Genomic DNA, 23,847 nt, shown 5'->3' on the forward strand with positions numbered 1-23,847 from the left:
ACAGCTTTTTAGCCATAATGTTGCCAACAAGGTCCAAATCTTAAATGTCATAACTCGCTGAGCTCGTAAATAAATATCCAATCGAACCTTTCTGAACTCGTTATTAAATTTCCTAACGATTGGCATTTAAACCTTGAGATTTTACTTATTTTTAATTTTTCGCAAAAAATCATGGGGTACCCCCTTATAAAAAAATTAAAAATTGGCGAAAATTTTATTTTTCCAAAATCACACGGAAAGTGTTCTGGATTTATAGATAATTTTGTTATCTGTTCAAAACAGTATGTATTTTTGGTGTAGGACCATTTTTGGCCAAGTTACAGCAAAAAAACCAAAAGAAAAAATTCCATTTTGGTCAAAAACTGAATTCCCGAATTTCCAAAAAAAAAAAACAAAACCGGTTTTTTCGCTACAACAAAGCAAATACTGATTGAAAATATGGATTGTCATACCTTTCTGAACTCGTTATTAAATTTCCTAACGATTGGCATTTAAACCTTGAGATTTTATATATTTTTAATTTTTCGCAAAAAATCATGGGGTACCCCCTTATAAAAAAATTAAAAATTGGCGAAAATTTTATTTTTCCAAAATCACACGGAAAGTGTTCTGGATTTATAGATAATTTTGTTATCTGTTCAAAACAGTATGTATTTTTGGTGTAGGACCATTTTTAGCCAAGTTACAGCAAAAAAACCAAAAGAAAAAATTCAAATTTTTGTCAAAAACTGAAATCCCGAATTTCCCAAAAAAAAAACAAAACCGGTTTTTTCGCTACAACAAAGCAAATACTGATTGAAAATATGGATTGTCATACCTTTCTGAACTCGTTATTAAATTTCCTAACGATTGGCATTTAAACCTTGAGATTTTATATATTTTTAATTTTTCGCAAAAAATCATGGGGTACCCCCTTATAAAAAAATTAAAAATTGGCGAAAATTTTATTTTCCTAAAATCACACGAAAAGTGTTCTGGACTTATAGATAATTTTGTTATCTGTTCAAAACAGTACGTAGTTTTGGTGTAGGACCATTTTTGGCCAAGTTACAGCAAAAAAACCAAAAGAAAAAATTCAAATTTTTGTCAAAAACTGAAATCCCGAATTTCCAAAAAAAAAAAACAAAACCGGTTTTTCGCTAAAACAAAGAAAATACTGATTTAAAGTATGGATTGTCATACCCTTCTGAACTCGTTATTAAATTTCCTAACGATTGGCATTTAAACCTTGAGATTTTACTTATTTTTAATTTTTCGCAAAAAATCATGGGGTACCCCCTTATAAAAAAATTAAAAATTGGCGAAAATTTTATTTTCCTAAAATCACACGAAAAGTGTTCTGGACTTATAGATAATTTTGTTATCTGTTCAAAACAGTACGTAGTTTTGGTGTAGGACCATTTTTGGCCAAGTTACAGCGAAAAAACCAAAAGAAAAGATTCCATTTTGGTCAAAAACTGAAATCCCGAATTTCCAAAAAAAAAAAAACAAAACCGGTTTTTCGCTAAAACAAAGAAAATACTGATTTAAAGTATGGATTGTCATACCTTTCTGAACTCGTTATTAAATTTCCTAACGATTGGCATTTAAACCTTGAGATTTTACTTATTTTTAATTTTTCGCAAAAAATCATGGGGTACCCCCTTATAAAAAAATTAAAAATAGGCGAAAATTTTATTTTTCCAAAATCACACGGAAAGTGTTCTGGATTTATAGATAATTTTGTTATCTGTTCAAAACAGTATGTATTTTTGGTGTAGGACCATTTTTAAAAAAACCAAAAGAAAAAATTCAAATTTTTGTCAAAAAGTGAAATCCTGAATTTTCAAAAAAAAACAAAACCGAGAGTTATAATCCAAATGCCCTCAGAAAGCCCACAATTTTCGATTGCTTTTCGAGTTGTGTGAAAAGTCATTCTCATTTAATTGTTCTCCAAAAATCAAATTCATCAATTTATACAGGGTGGCAGACGGCGCTTAGCAACTAACTAGGTCTAGGCTACCGAGCTAGACTACTAAACTAGGCGTGGGGTTCGTACTTAAGCCGACTTGCTGGCCAACTTGCTTACTTCCTGTCAAGTTGGAGCGGGGTGCGAATGTGTGGCGTGATGTCAACAGTGGCTAGTCAAAGTTAAGTCAGATCCTTCATGGTTAATCTACGTGCTACGCTTAATCACTAGGCTAAAACTAAGGCGATGTGTGTGTGTGTGTCTCCTGCAGCTGTGTCTCTGGCAATGTGTGGGAGTAAAAAAAAGTACAATAAATATATCGTTGATCCATCCATCATCATCCACAGGGCTCTGGCGGAGGAGCTGGGGGTCCTGGTGGATGGGCAATCGCATCTCAGAGCAGGTTGGAGCAACTCGCCTCCGCGGCGGCACAGTTTGTGGAGCGGGGCAGGAACTGGATGTGCTGCCAGGTGGCATTGAAGCTGGAATAGTATATAATTGGAATATGTAAGCACTTTGTTAAATGGGTTCTCCAAGGGGCAACCGCTTACAGGTAACTCTCGGCCAGCTGGCTCTCCACCAGCGGCTTGATCCTGGCGTAGTCCTTGTCCGCCATGGTGGTGCTGCAGTGCTGCTGCATGTAGGCCAGTGTGAAGAGCTCGTTCTCGTTGAAGGACCTCAGGCCCGGCACCCTCAGGCGACGCGTCAGTCCCAGGGCCTCGTAGGTGTTGACCTGATCGATTCCCGATCCCTGGATGGCACTGCCCGCATCGATGGCACTCACAAAGCTGCTCAACGCCCTGGCCGCCGTTCGGGCGGCACTCAGCGTCACATGGAAGCTCTTCAGCGCACTGCTCGACAGCTCGTTAAGTTCGTGGACCAATCGCGGCGGCTGCCCAGCCGCCAGGCAATTGACATCCGGCCGGGGATACGGTATCTCCGGGGCGGCGTCACTGATGTCCGTGCTCTGGGTGTTGAACTGCAGCAGGAAGGTGGAGAAGTTGTCAATCAGGGCCTCCAGAATATCGGTGCCAATGCGGGCAAAGTTCACAGCTCTGCATGGTATAGAAAGGGAGAGAAGAGATCATTAGAAAGGGAAATCTTTGGTTATTTTTTTCAGAGTTTTATAAATATTATCAGAAATAATCATTAATTGTAAGAAAAATTATTATTCCTGATATATATTTTTTTATTTTAAGGAAAAATGTTATTATTCCTGATAAGTGATTGTGTACAAACCAAAAATAATAATAAAAACAATAGGTTCATTATACAACTTAAAAATAATGATTACTTTGTTTACTTTTTTTTCTGCTTATAATGATTACGATCCCTATTTCAAATAAAATATTTTATATTAAATTTAGATAGGAATTTGGCCATTGCAAATGCTTTTATTTAATTTAATACGTACACTGGATATCGGTAGTCGTAGTAGCTGGAGCTAATCAGCACCCTGGAGACGAGCAGCATGTTCAGTTTGTTCGAGTAGGCGATGGCCTGTGGATTGTCCCTTGTGTACATCTCGGAAACAATGCTGCCAAACAGAGCGGGATGGATGGATCGAAAAGATCGAGGAGAAAGTGTTAGAAAGTTTCGAGATCACCAGGTGCCCATGGCTCAACCACTTACACATCCAGCATGGCCAGCGTGCCCAGCTTCTTCTCCATCTGCAGGCGGCGGAAGGTCCAAATGCCCTCCAGATGCTCCACGAAATACACATTGGTCAGGATCAGTTCGTTGTAGTACTGGGCCAGATAGTTGGGCTGTGCCAGCACCTCGTCGGGAATGCCGAACTGCAGTCGCATCTCGTTGAGCTTCTTCTGGATGAACTGCCTGGCCGCCGGCTCCAGCCACTTGGCCTCATCCAGCGAGTCCTTCAGCTGATTGCGCAGGCTGAAGAACATCAGCTTGAGCAGCTCCTCGTTGCCCTGCGTCTTGTTCAGTCCCCTGCTCTTCGTGGCCGCTATGGTTTCGAATTGCTGCCGGGGCGGCTGTTGCTGCAGTGCGTCCACCGCGAAGGGCAGCCAGTCGCGCACCACCTTGCTGCAGATGAGCCACCGCGGGTAGCTGGCCGTTCGTCCATACAGAGAATGATCGAAGTTCTCGGCCAGGGTGCGGTACTCCTTGGACAAGTGCGGCAGCATTTTGCGGGCCAGCGACCAAATGATAAAGTTGTTAATTGGCCTGTAAACAAAGATTTCATTAGTTACGAAATTTACTCATTTTTATGTTTTTTAAACTAGTATTTATAAGACGAAGAGATCAACTAACAAATAATTAAATAAACAAAATTAAATAAAAAATATTTTAAAAATAATTATTATGAAATAAAAATATTAAAAAATTATTTTTATTCAATCCAATTAAATATCATAGATCATAGATTATTTATTAATTTATTATTAATAAATAAACCTAAAATCCAATGCTTAAATTAGCATAGGTCGGTTTCTAGTCAGTAAATCTTACAAAAAGAAAATATTTAAAATTTACTTTACGATCTATTAAACTCCATTATGTTTTGAGTTAATAATAGTTAAAACTTACTTTTTATCCGAGGTTGAGAGCAGAATGGATAGGGCATGCATGACCTCCACATCGCGCACCAGAACCTCGGTCTCTTCGGTGATTTTGGTTTTCGGAAAGATGGCCTGCAGTGACTCCAGAATGGGCAGCTAAACGTGGGATATATTTTAGAATAAATTCGAAAAAGTAGCCTCAAATTAAATCCACTTACAGAGGGAGCTTTGGTCTTCAGATCGGCCAGACGCATTAGTTTATTCAGCTGACGATTCCCATCGGCTTTGGCATCCTCGATGTGTTTCACAATTCGACGTTCGTAGTGGAAAATGTCATCGGCGAAGAGATCGGCCTCCCGGGAAACGATTCCTAAGGGGAATGATTGATCGATTAAATTGGATACTGTGGGTTTTTATTAGAGCTTGAAAAAATATCGAAAATATTCCTTAAAATCATCCATTTTATCAAATCGATATATTATCGAAAATATCGATAATTGGCAAACCCTCGTTTTTAGGCGAACAACTAACCCATATTGATGGCAAAGTCCCGAAGGAGCAGCTTATAGCCCCGAACCACCTCCTCGTCGGCATCGTCGCCATAGAAGTACTTGTCGGGCAGCCCGATCTCGCCCTCGTCCAGGGTGATCACATAATCATGGGGATTACTGTAGCCGTTCTCCACGCTTACGCGGTAGTAGGGAAATATGCCATGCTTCGCCTGCAGGAGGACCAGAACCCGCTTGTAGTCCCAGGATTGCAGACGATTGGACTCGCGAAATGCCTGCCAGCCATCTGGAAATTAATCAAGAGACGATAAGAGACAAATTAGTGGGATCATGTGAATAGTTCTGGTTCTCAAAAGGTGGAAACCCCCTTGCTGGATGGCTCTATGCGCTAATAGAAATTCCCCAGAAGATCAGTTGCATGCACACATTATAGCATAGATCCGCATATACACACACAAACGAGTTTTCTACCACAAAATATGGGCGAATTTCGGTGGTTTATGGCAATTAAAAGCGCTAAAATGTTTGGCTGCTTGAAATTTTCAGGGCGCTCAGTCCCCAGTACCGTCTTCTCTTGCAATCGTAAAATATGGAACCAAAAATGAAATAAATCAAAAAACAAGCGAAGAATTCGGAAAGGGAATCGGGGAATTCGGAATGCTCTATCGCAAGAAATTTATATTAAAATTTGTTCAAAAGTATGCAAAAATAAATATTATTAGGTATTTTTAGATATTTTAAAACTGGTTAATAAATATAAATTAAATTCTCTAAAATTCTCAAAGATGTATAAAATGATTTTGTATTTGGGATATAATCATTAATATTAAAAAACTTAATAATTATAGGCATCTACACATTCAGTTATATCGGGTTAAAAGAGATTCAAAAGAATACAAAATGTTTTAAGGATGTATATTTAAAAAAAAAAAAAAATAGTTCAGCTTCTTTAGGATCTAGATCATATATGTTAAAAATGTTTTTATATTAGGGATAAAACATAATTCATTTATTTTATATTCTGTATTATAGGATTTAAGTATATTAGTATATAAAATCTTAAATTCATCATATCCTTAGATAAAATCTAACATCTTAGTTCCCCCCAAAGAGATCATCCCCATTATTCGCTCCTAATCTGGATCACTCATCGCCCCGACGACTCCTCCACTTTATAGACACCATTTGACCCCTATATGACTATGACTATTCGATAATTTCTGCCTCGCAAGCTTCATCTGCCAGTCGAATGACATGCAGACATAGAAATTGATTGTGTGCGCTTCAGTTTGTTGACACCTGCAATTAGCACTTGTGGCAATCGATCGATGCTGATATTAAAACAAAAAATACCAGCCGTGCTAGCCGGATTTTGTAGTTATAACGCCGAGAGTTGGGATTTTCGATCTTTGGGGTCTTCGGTGTTATAGTTTTTTAACGATTTATTGCAAACCACTTTAATTAACTTCAATTAATAGAAGTGTATAAAAGGTGACAGTTGGGAGTAGCAGCCGTATCAATCCAGTGCAACAGCTCCAGGGCGACAGTTGCTACTCCTTCTTGTCATCCATCCATCCATCCTCTCAACAGCATGAAGCAGTTTGTGGTGAGTTCGAAAAAGGGAATAACCCTTTGGAGCAGCCAATTCTATAACTTGGAGTGCCTCATCATCGCATAGGTCTTCTCCGTTCTGGCCGTGATTGGCGGCTCCCTGGCTGCTCCTCGTCCGGATGTCAGCCATCTGGCGGGCTACAGCTACCAGGCGGGTGGCTTCAATGGCGGCGGCCTGGTGGCCAACCAGGTGATCAGCGCTCCTCTGGCCACGGTGACCACCTCCTATCAGCCGACGGCCGCCGGCAGCAACTACTTCAGTTCGGCACCCACCATCGGTCAACTGAACCTGGGATCCGCTGGCTCCTCGGGATCCTTAGGATCCTCGGGCTCCTCCTTTGGCTACCAGGTTAGCGGCGGCGGCTCTGGATCCTCCAACTACCAGCAGATCGAATCCTCCTCCGGCGGCGGCGTCGGCGGCGGAATTGTTAGCGACAGCATCGGCCTGACCGGTCTGCAGCCTGGACCCACCATCAACTACAACGAACAGGAGTCGTACATCAGCCACCTGGCCAACTTCCAGCCCGCCCAGATCAACAAGCATTTCTACATCCACAGTGCTCCCGAGGATCACGATGAGCAGCAGATCGTCCGCTATGTGAACGTGGGCCGGCCCCAGAAGAACTACCGCGTGGTGTTCATCAACGCACCCACCTCCACCACCAGCAAGGCCAAGATCATTGCCAATGTGGCTCCCGTGGAGGAGAAGACCGCCATCTATGTGCTGTCCAAGAAGTCCAACGCTCTGGATGTCAGTGCCGAGGTGGTCACACAGCGTCCGGTGGCCAACAAGCCGGAGGTCTTCTTCGTCAAGTACAAGACGCCCCAGGAGGCGGCCCATGCCCAGCAGACCATTCAGGGTGAGTGTTTACTGTACTGATAGTGGGGATTTTTGGGGGTACAGAAGAAATTTAATTTAATTTTTTTTTTTTAATTTTTTTTTTTTATTTTTTTTTTTAAATTTAAATTTTGATTTTTTTTTATCTTACATGCCTCTTTGAATTATTTCCGAATTTCGGTTTTCATTTCATTTTTCTTATGTCAAGCCGTTTTGGCTGAAGAGTCAACTTGCCTTTTTTTTGCGCCCTTGTTTTATTACTCTAGATTATAGATACTAATATATTTCACCCCCTCGAATAGCCAACTATGATGCTCTGGGCGGAAGCTCTGAGACCAGCAACGAGGGTGTCATTCCCGTTTCCTCCGTGATCGGCAGCCTGGGCGACAATGGAGCCTCCGGCGTGGTGACCGATGCCAGTGGCAGCCTGAACATCGTGGGCACCGGCGGAGTTCCCACCATCGATGGAGGAGCCTCCTACGAGGCGGAGGGAAGCCAGCGCCAGGTGATCAGCACCGTGACCACTGGCACCAATGCCCAGGCCACCTATCTGCCAGTGAGGCCGGTGAGGAAGTAGGCGAATCAATCTCCAAGCTCCTCCATCACCAATCTCAAGTCACTGCCACTGGACGACACACACACACACTGTTGGAACCTCGGGGGATTCGGACTGGATGGGAAAGCCCCTTGGGTTTGGGGCCCATTGCAGTGGAATTCGGCCGAGGAAACCTTTGCGATTTTTCCTATTTAGTTTTGCCTTCGGCATTAATTCATATTTTTTGTGTATATTTTTTTTTTAAATAAAATATAAGAGTTCTTATAGGCATTCAAAAAATGTAAAATACCAGGAGTTTTATTTGCAGTTTTATAAAAAAAGAAAAAAAATGTAATTCAGTTCAATTAGTTTAAGGGATTTCTTTTTAACCTTTCAAGTGGAAAACCCTAGACTGGAATTTTCTGGACCTGAAGAGACCCGTTGAACCGCCTGCAAGTTGCATAATCGGAAAGCCCGAGATGTCGCCCAAAAAAAACCAAAAACCTAATCCATGTGACAGCATTTTGACTATTTGGCAAGCTGCTCATAATTGTTCAACCCGATCGGAACCGATCGACTGGCCCGCCGTTCAACCCGTCCAAAAGTGCTGGCCAATCTCGGAGGGCCAACTCGACTCAAAAAGCCACTCGGGGTAAATAAATTAGCGACTTAAAAGCAACTCAAATCGGAGTATCGCTGGTATGCAGGCCCCGTCAAGGTCGCCTATGCAAGTCGCATTAAAATACCAAAGGGTATTAAATAAAAAATTAGCCATACTAGATATATAATGCGGCAAATGGGCTGAACCACGCCCCAAAAGCACAAATTTATTATCAATTACGAAGGGAGAGAGAGAAAACCCGAACAAACACATACTATCTCCCATATCTTTCTCGTAGATCTTGCGATCTGATCTGCATATCAATGGGCGGCGGCCAGCGGTTAGATCTTTAGCATAAAGATAATCACACCTACTAAATAAAACGCCCCAACGGACGGTAGCCGCAAAGAGCCGAGCTCCGAGGTCCAAGCTCCGAATCCGAAGAAGATTGAGATCGAAAGATCGAAGATTTGTCCCTCGATTCGATTTCTATTACTGTCATCATCAATAAAATGTTACATAAATTTCCAGCACAGCGAGCGATCGCAGGTGGTTATAAATATGGAATGCCTAATTGATAATTATCATTTTGTTCGGTTTTCCATAATCCACAGGCGATATGCGATCTGTGATCTGTGATCGCTGATCGGCTAATGGCTAAATTAGTCTACTCGAAATCGCATTCAGATTTGTTAGAATATGCCGAATATTACCGATGAAGACCACAAATTTTCACAAAATCAGTTTTATGCGTTCACGTTCTGTCATCAATCGCCGGGGCCATAAATCCATTCAAAGGCATTATTCAAATATGCTCGATGAGTGCAAATTATGTTTTATGTGTTTATTTTCGGCAATATTTAGATTTATGCGAACTCCAAGGCGAAGCGCCAGGTGAATGTTGGTTCGAGTCTCGGCTAGCCGGCTGAGTCACCCTGCTAAGTTGGGGTCACCATTTATGGTGACAAAAATAGCAAAAATTAAATACCAGCCAAAATCGATGGGAAATTCCGAACAAGAAGGCTGGGCTGAAATCTTTTTGGTCAACGGAAATTGAATTTGACTCAATTTATAATCGATACCATTTCTTTAAAATAAACCCATGTATATCTTATTTTATTCAAGATAGAAACAACTGGTTTATTTTTATTAAATTAACAGAAGCCCAGGGTAAACCTGTTAATTAAAGAATTAAATTTACAATCAAATAATGTGCTAAAGAACTAATTGATAAAAACTTCTAATGAACCAACTAATTATTACTGGAAAAGGGTGGGAAAATCTAAAGTTCAAATAAAATAACTACCGAAACAAAAAAAAAACAAGAGAGAACGCTATAATCGAGTGCCTCGACTATTAGATACCCGTTACTCAGCTAAACAACTTAATAGAAATATGCCTCCTTTTTTGTTTTTCGAAGCTGGAATTAGCTCCCGTTTTTTACCCAGGGAACTCCACGTGGAGGCCTTCTAAAACTTTCAATTCTGCCTAGCACATCTTCCGTCTCTCTCTAGCGCAGGTGAATGCACTTGTGAAAAACGAATACGAGCAAAAAGAGACAAAATGCGCGCCCTTTTCAAATAATTTAAAATTTGCAATAACATATTGTGAATTAGTGTGACCACAGAAAAAAAGGACAAAAAGTTCAAATTAACCATCTGAATAGATGGCGCTATTGTATATTGAATTGAGCCATCTACCCCAAGATATTGGTACTACTGGCCATGAAAGGCGGAAATGTAGGCGCTAGACAGGTTTAAGCGTTAAATGGGTTTTGCGGGCGTTAGAGTGGGCGTGGCAAACTTTTACTTGGCCAATCGATATGTATTGACGAAACAAATACATATCAGTTACTATTTTCATAATAGCTTCAAAACTGTGGGCGATAGAGAGGGCTAGTGGGCGTTAGAGGGGGCGTGGCACCTTTTTGAAATAAACTTCCGCTGCGTAGGAACTCCCAGAATCTGCATGCAAAATGCCAATCTTCTAGCTTTTATAGTTTCCGAGATCTCAGCGTTCATACGGACAGACGGACAGACAGACAGACGGACAGACGGACAGACGGACATGGCTAGATCGACTCGGCTAGTGATCCTGATCAAGAATATATATACTTTATGGGGTCGGAAACGCTTCCTTCTACCTGTTACATACTTTTGCACGAATACAATATACCCTTTTACTCTACGAGTAACGGGTATAACTACAATCAAACGTTAAATGGAGTTTTGTTTTAAATATATATTTTTTAATATTATTATCGTTATTAACCTGTTGCAAACCCAAAAAGCTATGATTAAAACCCTAAAGCGTTTGATAATTTCGAGCCTTAAATATTCATTGATTAATCCAACTGTTATAGATATTCGCAAATTAATTGATGGGCGAATAGGCCCGAAACTAATGACAGACGTGAAGGAGAGAAAAACCCAGCAAACGTGTTTCTGGACAAGATTGATGCCGCTGCCAGTGATGATGAGGTGCCGTTTAATGAGATTCGCTAGATTCCCAATCCATTCAATAGTTTTTGCAGCTAGGTAGGCATATGGTATATACTGGTATATCTTTCTTAGCTTATGTTGGGTTATGAAGACGTATATTTAGATATTTGCTAATCCATCGTGAATTCACAGGGTCACCGCACCGCACCGGCACAGTCAAGTTCAATGCCAGAGAAGAGACTCTTTCGTCGAATGTGAACCATGGTTATGGTTATGGTCTCTGCGCTGCGTTCGTTCTAATTTGAATAAATTTTAGGTCAGATCACACAGATCACAGATCCATAGGCCGAGACCAGATGACGGCGATCGAGAGTGGTTTTAGTTTTGGGCTTTGCCTGGTTATGTGCGGCATTTGCATTTGCATAAACGGCTGAACAGCGACGCCGACAGAGGCGGCAACCAAGCATTGGACAATCGGAGCATATTTAAGACAAGTGGAGCGGCCCAAAATGCAATCATTGCCTCGCAGCAATTCGTCAACGAAGCATCCAGCAACCCGGAGATACCAACTACCAAGGATTATCACACAACACCACCCATAACCATCACCATGTTCCTCCAACAAGTGCTAGCCGGCTGCCTGATCCTGGTGGCTTTGACCCAGGCCCGTCCTCAGTACGGCTACGAGCAGCCCAGCAGCTCGGACATCTTCATCGGCGGCAACGGCGGCTCAAGCGGCGGTCTCTCCTCGCCCAGCGGCTCCTTCGTAGGCGCAAGCGGCGGTCTGGTCAGCATTCAGCCGCATCGCGGCGGCGACAAGTACCTGCCCCCGGCCAGCACCACCCAGGCGCCGATTATCAACAAGAAATTCTATCTGGTCTCCGCACCCGAGGATCACAGCAACGATGGCAAGGTTAAGCACTTGGTCTTGGGACGTCCGCAGAAGAACTACCGTGTCGTTTTCATCAAGGCACCGGCCGGTGATAATGCCAACGTGAAGTATTCGGCTGAATTTGCACCGCAGGAGGAGAAGACCGTCATCTATGTGCTGAGCAAGAAGGACAACGATGTGGATGCCAGTGATATTGCCACGCCGGCGCCCACGCAGCCCAGCAAGCCGGAGGTGTTCTTCATCAAGTACAAGACCGACGACGAGGCCAAGCAGGCGCAGCAGGAGATCCAGGGTCAGTACGACAAGCTGGGCGGCACCAACGAGTACCAGGAGGACAACAATGCGCCCATCACCTCGGTGATCGGCAGTCTGGATGGCCTGAATCCCGATGGTAGCTACAACTACCGCCAGATTGCCAACCGACCATCGGCGGCGGTGGCGCCCAATGCCCAGTACCTGCCCAGTCTGCTGAAGCACTAAGGGATTAGCACACTGAATCATCATCAGAAAACAAAGAAACCCATTCTCGAACCCCCTGTTGTTGAGCTTGACAAAATAATCGATATTTTCGATATTTTCACAATATCGATTCGATAGAATCGATTTTTTCAAGCTCTACCCTGTTGTGTTGCGTATTTTTAAGAAATCACTCAATATTTTTTTGTATTTTTTTTCTTGTTATATCGAACTGTTGTTAATAAAAAGCTTATATTAAAAAAATATATATCAAGCATTGTGTCTGTACTTCAAAAGGATTTCGGGTTGGTAAACCAAGTGAAGAACTTCCAAGAGATATTATCTCCTAATATAAAAAACAAAGGTCAGTCATTTAGAAAATTAATAAAAATCGTATAAATAAATTGAAATGTCTCTTCGGCGCAATTAAATTAAAGCCGAAATCAAAGAAATCAAAAACCAAATCAAAGTCAAAGTCAAAAATAAATCGAGGCTTTGTTTTCCCCGATATTCAAATCAGCAGTCACATTTCAATATGTCCAAATCCAAATACAAATCCGAATCTGAATCTGAATCCGAATAAAAATCGAAGCCAAAGCTGCCGTCAAAATTTCCAACAGAAATTAGCGTAAATGAAGTGAGAAATCAAAATAAGCTCATCAAATTTAATTAAATAGTTGACTTTTTTATATTTTCGATTTTTAGGTTTTTTCTTCTTTGCTTTTTTCTTTTTTGTTGCTTTGATTGGGCCATTAAACTGACGCTGCATAAAGTCGGGCCAAAGATCGATTGATTAATGTTGAATCGCAGCTAATGGCATCCCCAGATACTCCAAAAAATCGTGAAATTGAACCGAGGGAACAAATAAAACAATCAAGTGCAAACAGAAACATTTGGAAATGAGGCAAGTTATCTCTTCGCTTTATTGGCATTAGCATTAATATTAATTGAGTTTTAATTGCAGTTAAATCAAAAGAAAGATAAGTGTGAGAAAATAAATATACGAACTGTTGGGGGGATGTATTTCAACCAGAGACCATAACAGTTATAAGATTCAATAACAAAAATTAATTTTAAAAATCTCAAAATAAATATCTTTATAAATTTATATAATATAGTAAAAAATAACTTTTAATTTGTATTATTAAAACTCTTGAATATCAGTTATTTATGATTTTTCAAATAAAAGACTTTAGTTTTTCAAGTAGTTGATAATACCAGGCTATAGTGAAATCCAATTAATCTTTTCCTAGCACACCATTATATCTTATCTGACCTCTCCCAAAAAGTCTTCCAAAAATGACCCGAAAAATAACATCTTCATAGGCCTCGCAAGCAACTTATCCATCTATGCACCTTGTATGGCCATTGGCCAAACAATTTTTCTTAATAAAAACCGAGCATAAATCAAATTAGCTGTACCATTTTGCTTAAATGCGACATGAAAGTGTGGGAATTACGCGTCAATTTATGCAAATCCAATGGACGACGGACCAGTTGCCAATATATATATATATATCTATAGCCGAGATATGGCCAGCCATTGTTGATATTTTAATTGTCTCTTGTTGACAACACCGAGCCGAAAACGAGAAAAAAACGGAGCTCAAATTAATCTACTAATCAGCGACGAGGTTGCGAACCAAATAACTGAAATCGAATGATGCAGATGGTAACAGAAACTGAAAAAGAAACTGAAACAGAGGGCGAGAGTTGAGTTGGCCAAGATCATTAGTCAAATGGTGAGGGCGTTGGATGCTGCGCCCCGGCGATAGGCAGCACTTCTACTTTTATCCCACCCAAAAGCTAAAGATAAAGCTAAAACCAAAATACAAATACCACCTGATGATAAATGACCTGCTGCAAATCGGTGGGATGTGAGAAGAGCATAACGAAAAGGTATGTCAAAAGCGAAGCAAATCGGGGCAGAGGGAACATCAAACTTTAATTAATTGCTTTTAAATTAAGTTACGGGGATCTTTTGGGGTAATCTACTGAGATTTTTCAAGGCTATTGGGCCTTGAACTTGGTGGTCTTAAGAACGAATGAGGAAAAGCAGAAGATAAGTAAAGATCTTAAAATGTATAATCATGTAATAAATACTAGAAGTATACAAGAAATAATGTTAAAATATTTTTAATTTTCTTCTTATATATTTCTGGATTATTTGTTAATTATACAAAAACCCTTACCACATAGCAATTTTTACATTTTACGCACAATTAATTTTTCGACCCAACGCAAGTTCGTTGCCCAAGTCTTTTGTTTTGGCAGCAGTTTTAATGCATGTGAAATGGCTAATTTTAACAGATTTTCTCTGTCCAATCTGGCTGTGCGATCTAACTAGAGCTGTCTTAAAAGTGAAGCTGCGTTGGAAAAACCTCATCAGTTGTCTTCTGAAATTCGCGAAATGTTGAACTCATTCGTGGTGGTGTGGCTTTCACTTTCCTCGTTGGCAGCTCTTTCCTGGGCTCAAGGACCGCGTTCCTATCTGCCACCATCAGCAGCTAATTCGCAAATGGAACCCATTATAACGAAGCAGTTCTTTAGCATTTCACCAGCCGAAGATCCCGAGGATCTGGAGCCAAAGACAAGGCATTTGTTTATTGGCCAACCGCGCCGCAATTACCGAGTTATCTTTATTCGAGCTCCGGCGGGAAACAGTGAGCATGTGAAGTACACGGCGGAGTTGGCGCCCCAGGAGGAGCGAACCGTGATCTATGTTCTCACGCGGAAGCAGCACGAACTGGAGGCCAAGGACATTGAGGTGCCGGGGGAGAAACCCCAAACGGAACAAAAACCGGACGTATTCTTCATCAAGTACAAAACGAACGATGAGGCGGCGGCTGCCCAAAAGGAGATCCAAACGCAGTACGATCAACTTGGTGGAAATACCGAAATTTTGGCGCCCTATGTGGGGCCCCTTAAGTCGGTGATTGGCGCCCTCGATGGCGGTGGTCCTCAATATTCAGCTCCCTACCAAGTTCCACAATCCAATGGCTATCACTACGATAGACCCACCACCTCCACAATTTTGGCGCCAGTGGAACGATCCTACTGAAGCGCCGTTTATATCCGCAACTCGTTGAATATTCCACGCTATTTGCATTTAATTGATAAGCCATTTCCACTAGCGAATTTATCAAAAAAAAAAAAAACTGGCGAACGCGTAAATAAAAATGGTTTCTTTTAATTATTTCTTCTTTTTTATCTTCTTCTGTATAATTTTTGCAAACTTTGCCATCTGATTTGCGTTTTGTGTCTAAAGATATTGGCAAAAGTGCTTTGACCCTGTGACAAAAGAAAATATTTTAGGGGAGTTTGCTAAATATAAATGTAAAAAAAGTACAAAAAATGTTAATAAGAAAATACGGAAAATAATGGAAAATTCTAAATCACTAAGGAAAAAATTCTTAAGAAAATTACTTAAAATTTTATTTTTTAAGTTGAATATAATAGTAATTTCCAATTTTCAGGGGCTTCAAAATTTCGTCTTAAATTGTTAGTTAGCAAAAACTTAAAAATCTGCATAAATTTTGCAATACGCAACCGAAAACAGAAACCGCAAAACGGCAATGCAGTTTTTTATGCGATTTGTCTCCTCTTTGACTCGTTGGCTAGTTAATCTTCTTTTGGATTTATTTGCATTTGCATTTAATTAATGGGATTTGTTTTTTATATTTATTTTCTTTGTATTTCGAAGCCATTTTGGGCATCAACTGGGCGACCTTTTTTTGATTGGCAGCAGCAACAATTTGGCAGCAATTAATCTTGGTGAGGCAAACCCAAGGTCGAGGAGGCAAAAATTCCAAAATAACTAAACAGTTTGGTTCTAAGTAGAGAGCTTGAAAACATTAATATTATCGAATCGATATTGTGAAAATATCGATCATTTGCAAGCTATAAATTCTAAGTCTTTGCCTTTCTTTCCCCCCAAATGATTAGTGTTTATTATTTCAAGGTGGCCACTGGCGAGACCAAAATATATAAATAAATCACACATTTCGTTGCCTGGCCAAAAGCGCAAACACAAACAATGGCCCTAAAACGGCCCTGCCCAAAACGCATTCAAATTATGGCAATTATATTGAAATTTTTCATCAACAAAACAGTCGACGATTTGTGGTTTTTGGAATTTCTGCTTTTAGCCGCCTTAACTAAAAAAAAAAACCAAAAACTAAAAATAAACCGTGACACAACGCCATGCAAACCACGCATATTAGCTGATACCCTTTGTTGGGTGTTTATAAAATCACAGCCAATAAATGTAATAAAATTATACAGCTCTTAGATATAAATAAATATTAAAATAATACAAGTGCCCCAGAGGGTATTTCCTGTTTCGTTAAATCCTTTTCGGCGCTTTTTGTCTGTCCATGCCGCCAACGTTTCCAAAACTAATGATATAATTTATGTGCCAGCCAAGATTTGTCAAAACTGCGAAGATCAAAGCGGAAACTAAAAACTGAAGCCAAACAATAATTGAGATGCTATTGCAACAACAGAAAATCAACTTGTTTTCGGTGGTAAAGATACCAAAAATGATATTCATTTAATATGCAAAATAATAATAATATTGCATTTGATTTTGTAAATATACGTAGAGTATTTAGAGTTCACACATTTGAGCGGCATATGAAATCAACGCCAATAAATTGCTGCGCCTGTGGCTCAAAAAAATAATAATGCTCTTTGAGTGATGCCATTTAATTCCTCCATAATTCCAGCATAATTAAGCTCTTGTTAACAATGGCTTAATACGTCAGACTAAAGTCCCATGGCGGAAGCAAGTTTTGTTCTAAGAACTGAGCACAGAAAAAAATCCCAAAAAACAACAAGAAAAATCACCGGCAAAAAGAAAAGAACCCCGAAGATTCTTTAAGGCATTTTTGTTTGGCCAACAAAGACAGCAAACAAATTGGCGTCCATCAATCAAGTAACAGGTAAAGCTTCCCAAATCGAAATGTGAACACATGTTCAATATGCTTTAAGAGAACTTGAAGAAACCGAAAGAAAGAGAATTGCCAAAGGAAAATGAAAGCACTGCCAATGAAAGTTAGCTATGGGAAATTATTATGATATAATATAAATATAATTATTTTATATTATTTATTTATATTATTTAGTTATTTTGTTTTTAATTTTTTGAGATATGGTATACTATTTTTTACTTTACTTTCATTTTCTGTGATCATATTACCTATTCCTCTATAATCACCCATCATTCTGGGATCATATTACCTATTCCCTTAACATCACCCATTATTCTATCACCCCCATCATTCACCAGTCAACTAGTCACACAACAAATATTACTAAAGATAAGAAAATACGTTTTTTTTTAAATCCCTAAAATGAGTCTTTCCGATCAGATCGTCAGTCCCGCCGATGAGGCCGATGAGTCCGATGCCGCAGCCATCGTGGCCAACGATATTGCTCCCATGGAGCAGGAGGCCCTGGCCAAACGGCAGCTAACCATTGAGATCTTCACACACTTCCTGAATATCTCGGTGGAGGAAAATCGAGAAATCGATGAAAAGATTATCGTAAAGGTGAGTCCTTGCAGATCTTTAGTATTCTATTCCTATCGATTGGTTCGTTTCGATAGTTATTGGAGAACCTAGACACAAAGGATTCGGGAGAGCGCGATTGTTCACAGGAGCTTTTGTTTCGCATCTACCGAAGGTTTGAAGGATTGCGTCCTTATATTCGAAAGCAGATTACCAACGTATTCTATCGATTCATTCATGAAACGGAACAAATTGATGGCATTGCAGAGCTTTTGGAGCTGTTAAAAGTGTATGTTTTAAATGATATTTACATATATCTCGCTTGATTGTTTTATTTTATTTTTTGTTTTGTTTTTTTTCGATAAGAATAATTAAGAATTATGATGTACTACCGCTGGCCGATCGAGAGCAGTTACTGCTCAATGTCCTCTTGCCATTGCACAAAAGCGAATCACTAAAAACCTTTAACGTTCAGCTGGAGAGCTGCGTTCTAGATTTGCTGAAGGAGAATGCATCTCTCATTCCCAAGTTTATCAACGGCCTGCTAAGGCTCTGGCCCAAGACATCAACGAAGAAGGAGGTCATATTCATGAAGGAGTTGGTTAAGATTCTGCAAATTACCAAGCACAAACAGTTTCTCAAAATCCTGATACCGCTGTTCCATCGGACTGCCAAATGCGTGTCCAGTCCTTGTGTTCTTGTATGTTTTTTTTGTTTGATTACATACAGTTACAGTTACAGTATTACATCCCCAAACATTTTAGGTAGCCGAGGCTGCTTGTTATCTGTGGAGCAAAAAGGAGATCGTTCGGCTTATAATAAAGAACAACGAGGACATCATGTCCATCATGTTCCCCACGCTGTATCAAGTTAGCAGGGAGCATTGGAGCCAACATATCAGGGACATTGTCTATAGCGTCCTAAAGATCATAAAGCAGATTAACGAGGACCTATTCATGCAGCTGTGCCGCACCTACAACTACAAGTTGGAGCTCAAAGTGTGAGTTCGAATCCTCAGATAAATTTTTTTATAAAATTTCAATTTTTTTGTACAGTGATAAATTTATAGAAGTTGAAGGAAATCCAAGCGAAACGTTCAAAAAGCCTGTCAATCGTTAAAAAACCATCGTCGTTAGACGATAACCAAAGCACAGATTAAAAGAATTAAATTTAAAAGAAATTAGAAAAAGAAATAAGAAAAAAAAATTACTTTGCAAGTTTAAATAAATGTTGAAAAATTAAAAGCAAGCAAGCAAGTTGAATATTTACATTTTGGTATAAATAATTTCAAATTTAATCTTTTGAAGAATCCAAATTAGATAGAACCAAAGCCGTTATACACTTTCAATACCAAAGAAACGCGCTTGTCTTTTCAATGCTGATCAAATTAAGTCATAAACACGTTCCTCTACATTAAGCCACACTTGATGGACCGCAAAAGATCAATCAATCAATCGAGGATTTTATGCAAAATTTTGCATACAACTTTTGAGATGAAACACGAAACAATGCGACAAAACGGAAAAAATGCAACCGTATTTCGATATAATACTGATATTGATATTGATTCACCTGCGTTGAACTTCGTCGTCGACCGGCGAATATATAGACAAAAATCGACTATGATTTATGATCGCACCGAAAAGAAACAAAACGAACATCGATGGATGTTCGAAGGGGTCACATTAAAGGAGGAAGCGTGAAAGAGACGGCAAACAAGTCAAATGTCAGAGGTTCGGCATAGTCAAATAATTGAGCAATTAATTAAACCTGCGAGGAGGGAAAAAAATTATAGAAAAATGGTAAGAAGCGGAGGAACCAATATTCGGGCTATAAAAGCCAACAAATCATCAGGGGGTAGCATCATTAAGCCAACAACTGAAAACCACTCAACATGCGTCTATTTGTGGTGAGTTGAGAGGAGGTTTAAAAGGAGGATTAACTGGAGGATTAAACGGAGGATTAACTGGAGGATTAAACGGAGGATTAACCAGAGGATTATATTTTTTTTTCTCTCCAGACTCTCTGCTCTCTCTTGGCTCTCAGCCAGGCCAAACCCCAGGGCTACAACTATGGCAGCGGAGTCTCCGGTTCGCTGACCACCAGCGGCGGTTCCAGCGGCTCCTTCCTGGCCGCCCCCAGCCACGCCTCCTATGGCCCGCTGGGTGCCTTCCAGACGGCCAGCGTTGGCTCTTTGGTGGGCAGCTCCTCTGCTCCCCAGGCTGTGAGCCACTATGGTGGCGGAAATGGCGGAGCCACCTACTCCACTGGTGGTGGAAATGGAGGAGCCACCTACTCCACTGGCGGTGGAAATGGAGGAGCTACCTACTCCACTGGTGGTGGAAATGGAGGAGCTACCTACTCTACTGGCGGCGGAAATGGAGGAGCTACCTACTCTACTGGCGGCGGTCATGGAGGAGCCACCTACTCCACTGGTTCTTCCAACTACGGCGGCGGCAGCTCCAGCTTCACCGGCTTCGGCCCATCGCCCAACATCGGATTCGGCGTTCTGGCCGGCTATCAGGCACCCAGCTACCAGCAGCAGCAGGAACAGGAGGTGCAGCGCGGCTTCCAGGAGCCCATCATCCACAAGCAATTCTTCACAGTCGCCGCACCCGAAGAGCATGAGAATCTGGAGCGTTCCAAGCATCTGGTGATTGGACGTCCGCAGAAGAACTATCGTGTCGTTTTCATCAAGGCCCCGTCGTCGAGCAATGCGAATGTCAAGCTGTCGGCCGAATATGCGCCCAAGGAGGAGAAGACCGTCATCTATGTGCTCAGCAAGAAGGACAACCAGCTGGAGGTCAACGATATTGCCACGCCCGCACCCACGGTGCCCAGCAAGCCGGAGGTCTTCTTCATCAAGTACAAGACCGATGCGGAGGCCTCTCATGCCCAGCAGCAGATTCAGGGTGAGTGTTTTTAGAATGGATGATGATGTGATTAAATCGTAACTGATATCCCATTATTTTCCAACAGCCGAATACGACAGGATCGAGGGAACCTCGGAGCACCAGGATGGCGGAGTGGCCCCCGCTCAGTCGGTGGTGGGCATTCTGGATGGTGGTGCTGTTGGCGCCGCCAGCTCTGGCAGCTCTCACTTCGTTTCCGGCTCCACTGGCGGCAGCTCTGGCTTCGTTTCCGGCGAATCCACTGGCTCCATTGGATCCACTGGCGGCAGCTACACCTCCTCCTCCTCCTCGGGCGGCAGCTCTGGCGGCATCTCTGGCGGAATCTCTGGAGGAGCCATCATCAAGAACGCCCAGAGTGCCACCTATCTGCCTCCCAGTGGCAAATAGATGATCACTCTGAAGTGGCTGAGGCTTAGCAACAATTTTACTGTACAGTGATGCAATAGTCAAAGGTTTTTTTTTTTTTGAAAGCATAAATAAATTTTTAACGACATAGAAGAATATAAATAAAGGTCGCGATTTGTCTAGTGGAATGGGGAAAGTCAAAATGGACTTTTAAAAAAAATATAGGAAATAATCTATTTAATCAACTTAATATCCACAGAACATCTACAAGTTATGGAAAAGAAAAACAACATCAATAGCCCTTTAAAGGATTAACCGGAAGATTAAAAGGAAGATTAACCGGAGGATTGACTTTAACTTAATACTATTGAATACCCAATGTTATCATCTTCAATCTTCATATCTTATAAAACCTAAGAAAAGTTCTTAAGTGGTCAACTCTAATAGGGAGCCTAAAAGTATGTCATATCTTTGTTTACAAGTATAGGGAAAGTTCGAAATTGGTATATTGGATAGATTTACTACTATATATACTATATATTTTGAATATATTTACTTTTATAGACCTCGTAAATGGAAATCACAACCAAGATTAAGAGATAGGATGAGGGATCTCACTTATATCAATGATACTTATATAGTAATCAATCCTAGAACTCACACACTGCGTTGATGGCTCGCTTGAGCAGCAGATCCGACTGGCTCTTGTCCAGGACATCGGTCTCGCGGCAGCTGTGATACAGACTGCTCACAATGGTCTCCACTGAGCCCTCCTGCGAATTGGGCAGCATTGAGATGAAGCGATTCAGTTCGTTGAGTTCTGTAAAGGCAGGAGGATAGATAATGATATAGCAAACAGATTGGAGAGATCTTAAATAAATTCCAGCTCACCCTGATACTCATTGTAGGTCTCGTAGTTCCACTCGCCGCGCTTGATCACAAAGTACTCGTGATTCGCGTAGTCGCTGGCAAAGTTGCCGCAGGCCCACTCGTACGTCTCGTGGCAGGGACTCTTCGAGGTGTTGGCCCACAGGAGCAGCTGCCGGCTGCTCTCCACGCACTCCTTCTCCAGGCAGAGCGGCGCGCGCAGGTAGAAGGGCACCTCCGGCCAGAAGGCCAGCAGCAGGATGATGATCAGCAGGAGCAGGGCGCACAGGCAGGCGGTGGTCACGTACAGGATGCGTCGCTTACGCGACAGGCTCATCAGCGCGTCGAAGGATCGTCGGCCTGGAAGCAGCAAGGCTATCATCGCGCCAAGGATCAGGAATGACAGGGAAGATGTGAGAGTTAATGGAATGATAATGGAGCTCAAACAATTAAATATAACTATCTAATTTTAAAAACTCGGAATAACATTTAAAATAAACGTTTTTAGTTTAATTAATAACGTATCAAACCTATTTAAAATAAACTAGATTTAAATTTTACTAAATTGATTAACGGTTTAGAAACTCATTTTATAAAGTGGTAGGAAAGACTTCTATTCAAAAGTAATTAATTTATTTAGAACTATATCATTATTAATATAATTTAAAATTAAATTAAATTTAAGTAAATTGATTTATTATTTAAAAAACTGAATTTACTAAAGCGGGTTTAAGTAAGAGAATAATTTACATGAAAAATATTTCATTTGCGTAAAACTAATATCATATTAAATATCTTTAGAAAGAAATTACATTTATATAAATTTATAAATGATATAATTTTTAATTTATAATAAAACTAGGGACCTAAAGATATTCATTCATAGCAAAAATATAATTGATTCAAAATAAAAATTAAATAATTTGATTAATATTTCAGCTACAATGGTTTAAGTGGTTTTTAATGCAAAAGTTAATGGGCAAGTGCTCTCGATGACTTTAGATTCTCACCTCTTAGTCCATTGGCCGAGGGATGCGTGGAGTTCGGAGTGATGGCCGCCGGTGTCCTGCCGGCTGCTCCTCCCACCTCGTTGAGGGCATCCTGGCGCGCCGCCTCCAGATCCTTGGGCGTCAGATGGGAGCCGTCGTCCATGTGCAACTTCTGCTGGTTGGTGGTCAGCGGGGCCGTCTCGCTGCCCTCGATCTGCTGCAGCTGGTGTTGCTGCTTGCCGCCGATCTCGTCCTGGCTGTTGTGCAGCTTGAAGCTGCGGTCATCCACCTCGTCGATGGCACAGATCGTCGGTTTGTATTTGCCCTGATTGATGGCCATGGCGTGGATGTATATTTACTGGATTTTCCCCCTCGATTAATCCTCGATTCTAGTGGCTCTCGCTTCGTGTCTCCTCGTGTCACCTCAATTCAGGTGATTCGGCATTTCTAATCGGTTCTTAAGTAGCTCTGAAAAAAAAAACAAGGAAATCATTAGAAAATTTTGTAAAAAACGTAAAAAATACCTCGAATACCAGGCGGCTTAAACGTCTGGTTAATCAAAAGATTACCTTGAGACATGATATACGGGGGCTATACGCTCACCCATCTATGTACCTCTGGCAATAAAGAAACCTTTGCGTTATGTGGAGCATCGGAGATAAGTGAAAATTGCCAGAGATAAAAGGCACTTGATGTCTCAGATCCACACTTGCGGTCAATAAAATAGGACTTAAAAGTTGGCAAAAAAATGTATGTCTTTCTGTTAAATATTGTTAATATTTAACTAACTTTTTCTCATTTTCCCAATCAAAAATAAAGAATTTTAAATAAAATAAAAAGAAATACCTTTTTTAATTCACCGCAACTGTAT

At 40.8% G+C, this 23,847-nt stretch overlaps 6 protein-coding genes across 7 annotated transcripts in view; 5 read left to right on the forward strand and 1 right to left on the reverse strand.

Annotated features, from left to right (window-relative positions):
- Positions 1-1,897: 1,897 nt before the first annotated feature.
- The window catches only part of goe (gone early), a 28,050-nt gene continuing 6,100 nt past the window's right edge, over positions 1,898-23,847 (reverse strand). Inside the window, exons 2-11 of one of the 2 annotated variants that reach the window (XM_017150621.3) lie at positions 22,998-23,444; positions 22,012-22,347; positions 21,782-21,940; positions 5,002-5,265; positions 4,689-4,840; positions 4,499-4,626; positions 3,581-4,135; positions 3,363-3,485; positions 2,500-3,003; positions 1,898-2,430 (exon numbers count right to left, since the gene is read on the reverse strand). In XM_017150621.3, coding sequence (XP_017006110.2) covers positions 2,343-2,430; positions 2,500-3,003; positions 3,363-3,485; positions 3,581-4,135; positions 4,499-4,626; positions 4,689-4,840; positions 5,002-5,265; positions 21,782-21,940; positions 22,012-22,347; positions 22,998-23,316 — 2,628 coding nt within the window. In that variant the 5' untranslated portion in view covers positions 23,317-23,444 and the 3' untranslated portion in view covers positions 1,898-2,342. Of the gene's footprint in view, positions 2,431-2,499; positions 3,004-3,362; positions 3,486-3,580; positions 4,136-4,498; positions 4,627-4,688; positions 4,841-5,001; positions 5,266-21,781; positions 21,941-22,011; positions 22,363-22,997; positions 23,445-23,847 lie in introns of both variants that reach the window. The other variant, XM_070218950.1, reaches the window with a different exon arrangement.
- TwdlX (TweedleX) lies at positions 6,450-8,264 on the forward strand. Its single transcript, XM_017150623.3, has 3 exons — positions 6,450-6,585; positions 6,658-7,450; positions 7,731-8,264. Exons 1-3 carry the CDS (start codon positions 6,571-6,573, stop codon positions 8,003-8,005), a joined length of 1,083 nt encoding a protein of 360 aa, XP_017006112.2. The 5' UTR covers positions 6,450-6,570; the 3' UTR covers positions 8,006-8,264.
- TwdlY (TweedleY) lies at positions 11,577-12,619 on the forward strand. Its single transcript, XM_017150626.2, has one exon. It carries the CDS (start codon positions 11,616-11,618, stop codon positions 12,375-12,377), a length of 762 nt encoding a protein of 253 aa, XP_017006115.1. The 5' UTR covers positions 11,577-11,615; the 3' UTR covers positions 12,378-12,619.
- TwdlZ (TweedleZ) lies at positions 14,541-15,574 on the forward strand. The gene has a single exon (XM_017150627.3). The coding sequence runs from the start codon at positions 14,764-14,766 to the stop codon at positions 15,412-15,414; it is 651 nt and encodes a 216-aa protein (XP_017006116.2). The 5' UTR covers positions 14,541-14,763; the 3' UTR covers positions 15,415-15,574.
- On the forward strand, positions 17,610-19,060 carry LOC108063508 (serine/threonine-protein phosphatase 2A 56 kDa regulatory subunit epsilon isoform). The gene is made up of 5 exons (XM_070218804.1): positions 17,610-17,905; positions 17,962-18,152; positions 18,230-18,563; positions 18,628-18,863; positions 18,919-19,060. Exons 1-5 carry the CDS (start codon positions 17,708-17,710, stop codon positions 18,980-18,982), a joined length of 1,023 nt encoding a protein of 340 aa, XP_070074905.1. The 5' UTR covers positions 17,610-17,707; the 3' UTR covers positions 18,983-19,060.
- On the forward strand, positions 19,641-21,286 carry Twdlalpha (Tweedlealpha). The gene is made up of 3 exons (XM_070218803.1): positions 19,641-19,772; positions 19,884-20,775; positions 20,843-21,286. Exons 1-3 carry the CDS (start codon positions 19,758-19,760, stop codon positions 21,160-21,162), a joined length of 1,227 nt encoding a protein of 408 aa, XP_070074904.1. The 5' UTR covers positions 19,641-19,757; the 3' UTR covers positions 21,163-21,286.

This window comes from Drosophila takahashii, chromosome X (genome assembly GCF_030179915.1).
Source record: "Drosophila takahashii strain IR98-3 E-12201 chromosome X, DtakHiC1v2, whole genome shotgun sequence".
In the NCBI taxonomy this organism is placed as follows: domain Eukaryota; kingdom Metazoa; phylum Arthropoda; class Insecta; order Diptera; family Drosophilidae; genus Drosophila; species Drosophila takahashii.

What these genes read in the sequence shown, in the direction of transcription:
- Twdlalpha (XM_070218803.1), top strand. An exon ending in TGCCCAGCAGCAGATTCAGG is followed by an intron (nt 20,776 to 20,842) that starts GTGAGTGTTTTT and finishes ATTTTCCAACAG; the next exon opens with CCGAATACGACAGGATCGAG.
- TwdlX (XM_017150623.3), top strand. An exon ending in TGCCCAGCAGACCATTCAGG is followed by an intron (nt 7,451 to 7,730) that starts GTGAGTGTTTAC and finishes CCCCTCGAATAG; the next exon opens with CCAACTATGATGCTCTGGGC.
- TwdlY (XM_017150626.2), top strand. Translation starts at nt 11,616, where the DNA reads ATGTTCCTCCAACAAGTGCTAGCCGGCTGCCTGATCCTGGTGGCTTTG.
- LOC108063508 (XM_070218804.1), top strand. Translation starts at nt 17,708, where the DNA reads ATGAGTCTTTCCGATCAGATCGTCAGTCCCGCCGATGAGGCCGATGAG. An exon ending in CTTTTGGAGCTGTTAAAAGT is followed by an intron (nt 18,153 to 18,229) that starts GTATGTTTTAAA and finishes TTTTTCGATAAG; the next exon opens with AATAATTAAGAATTATGATG. An exon ending in TACAAGTTGGAGCTCAAAGT is followed by an intron (nt 18,864 to 18,918) that starts GTGAGTTCGAAT and finishes TTTTTTGTACAG; the next exon opens with TGATAAATTTATAGAAGTTG.
- TwdlZ (XM_017150627.3), top strand. Translation starts at nt 14,764, where the DNA reads ATGTTGAACTCATTCGTGGTGGTGTGGCTTTCACTTTCCTCGTTGGCA.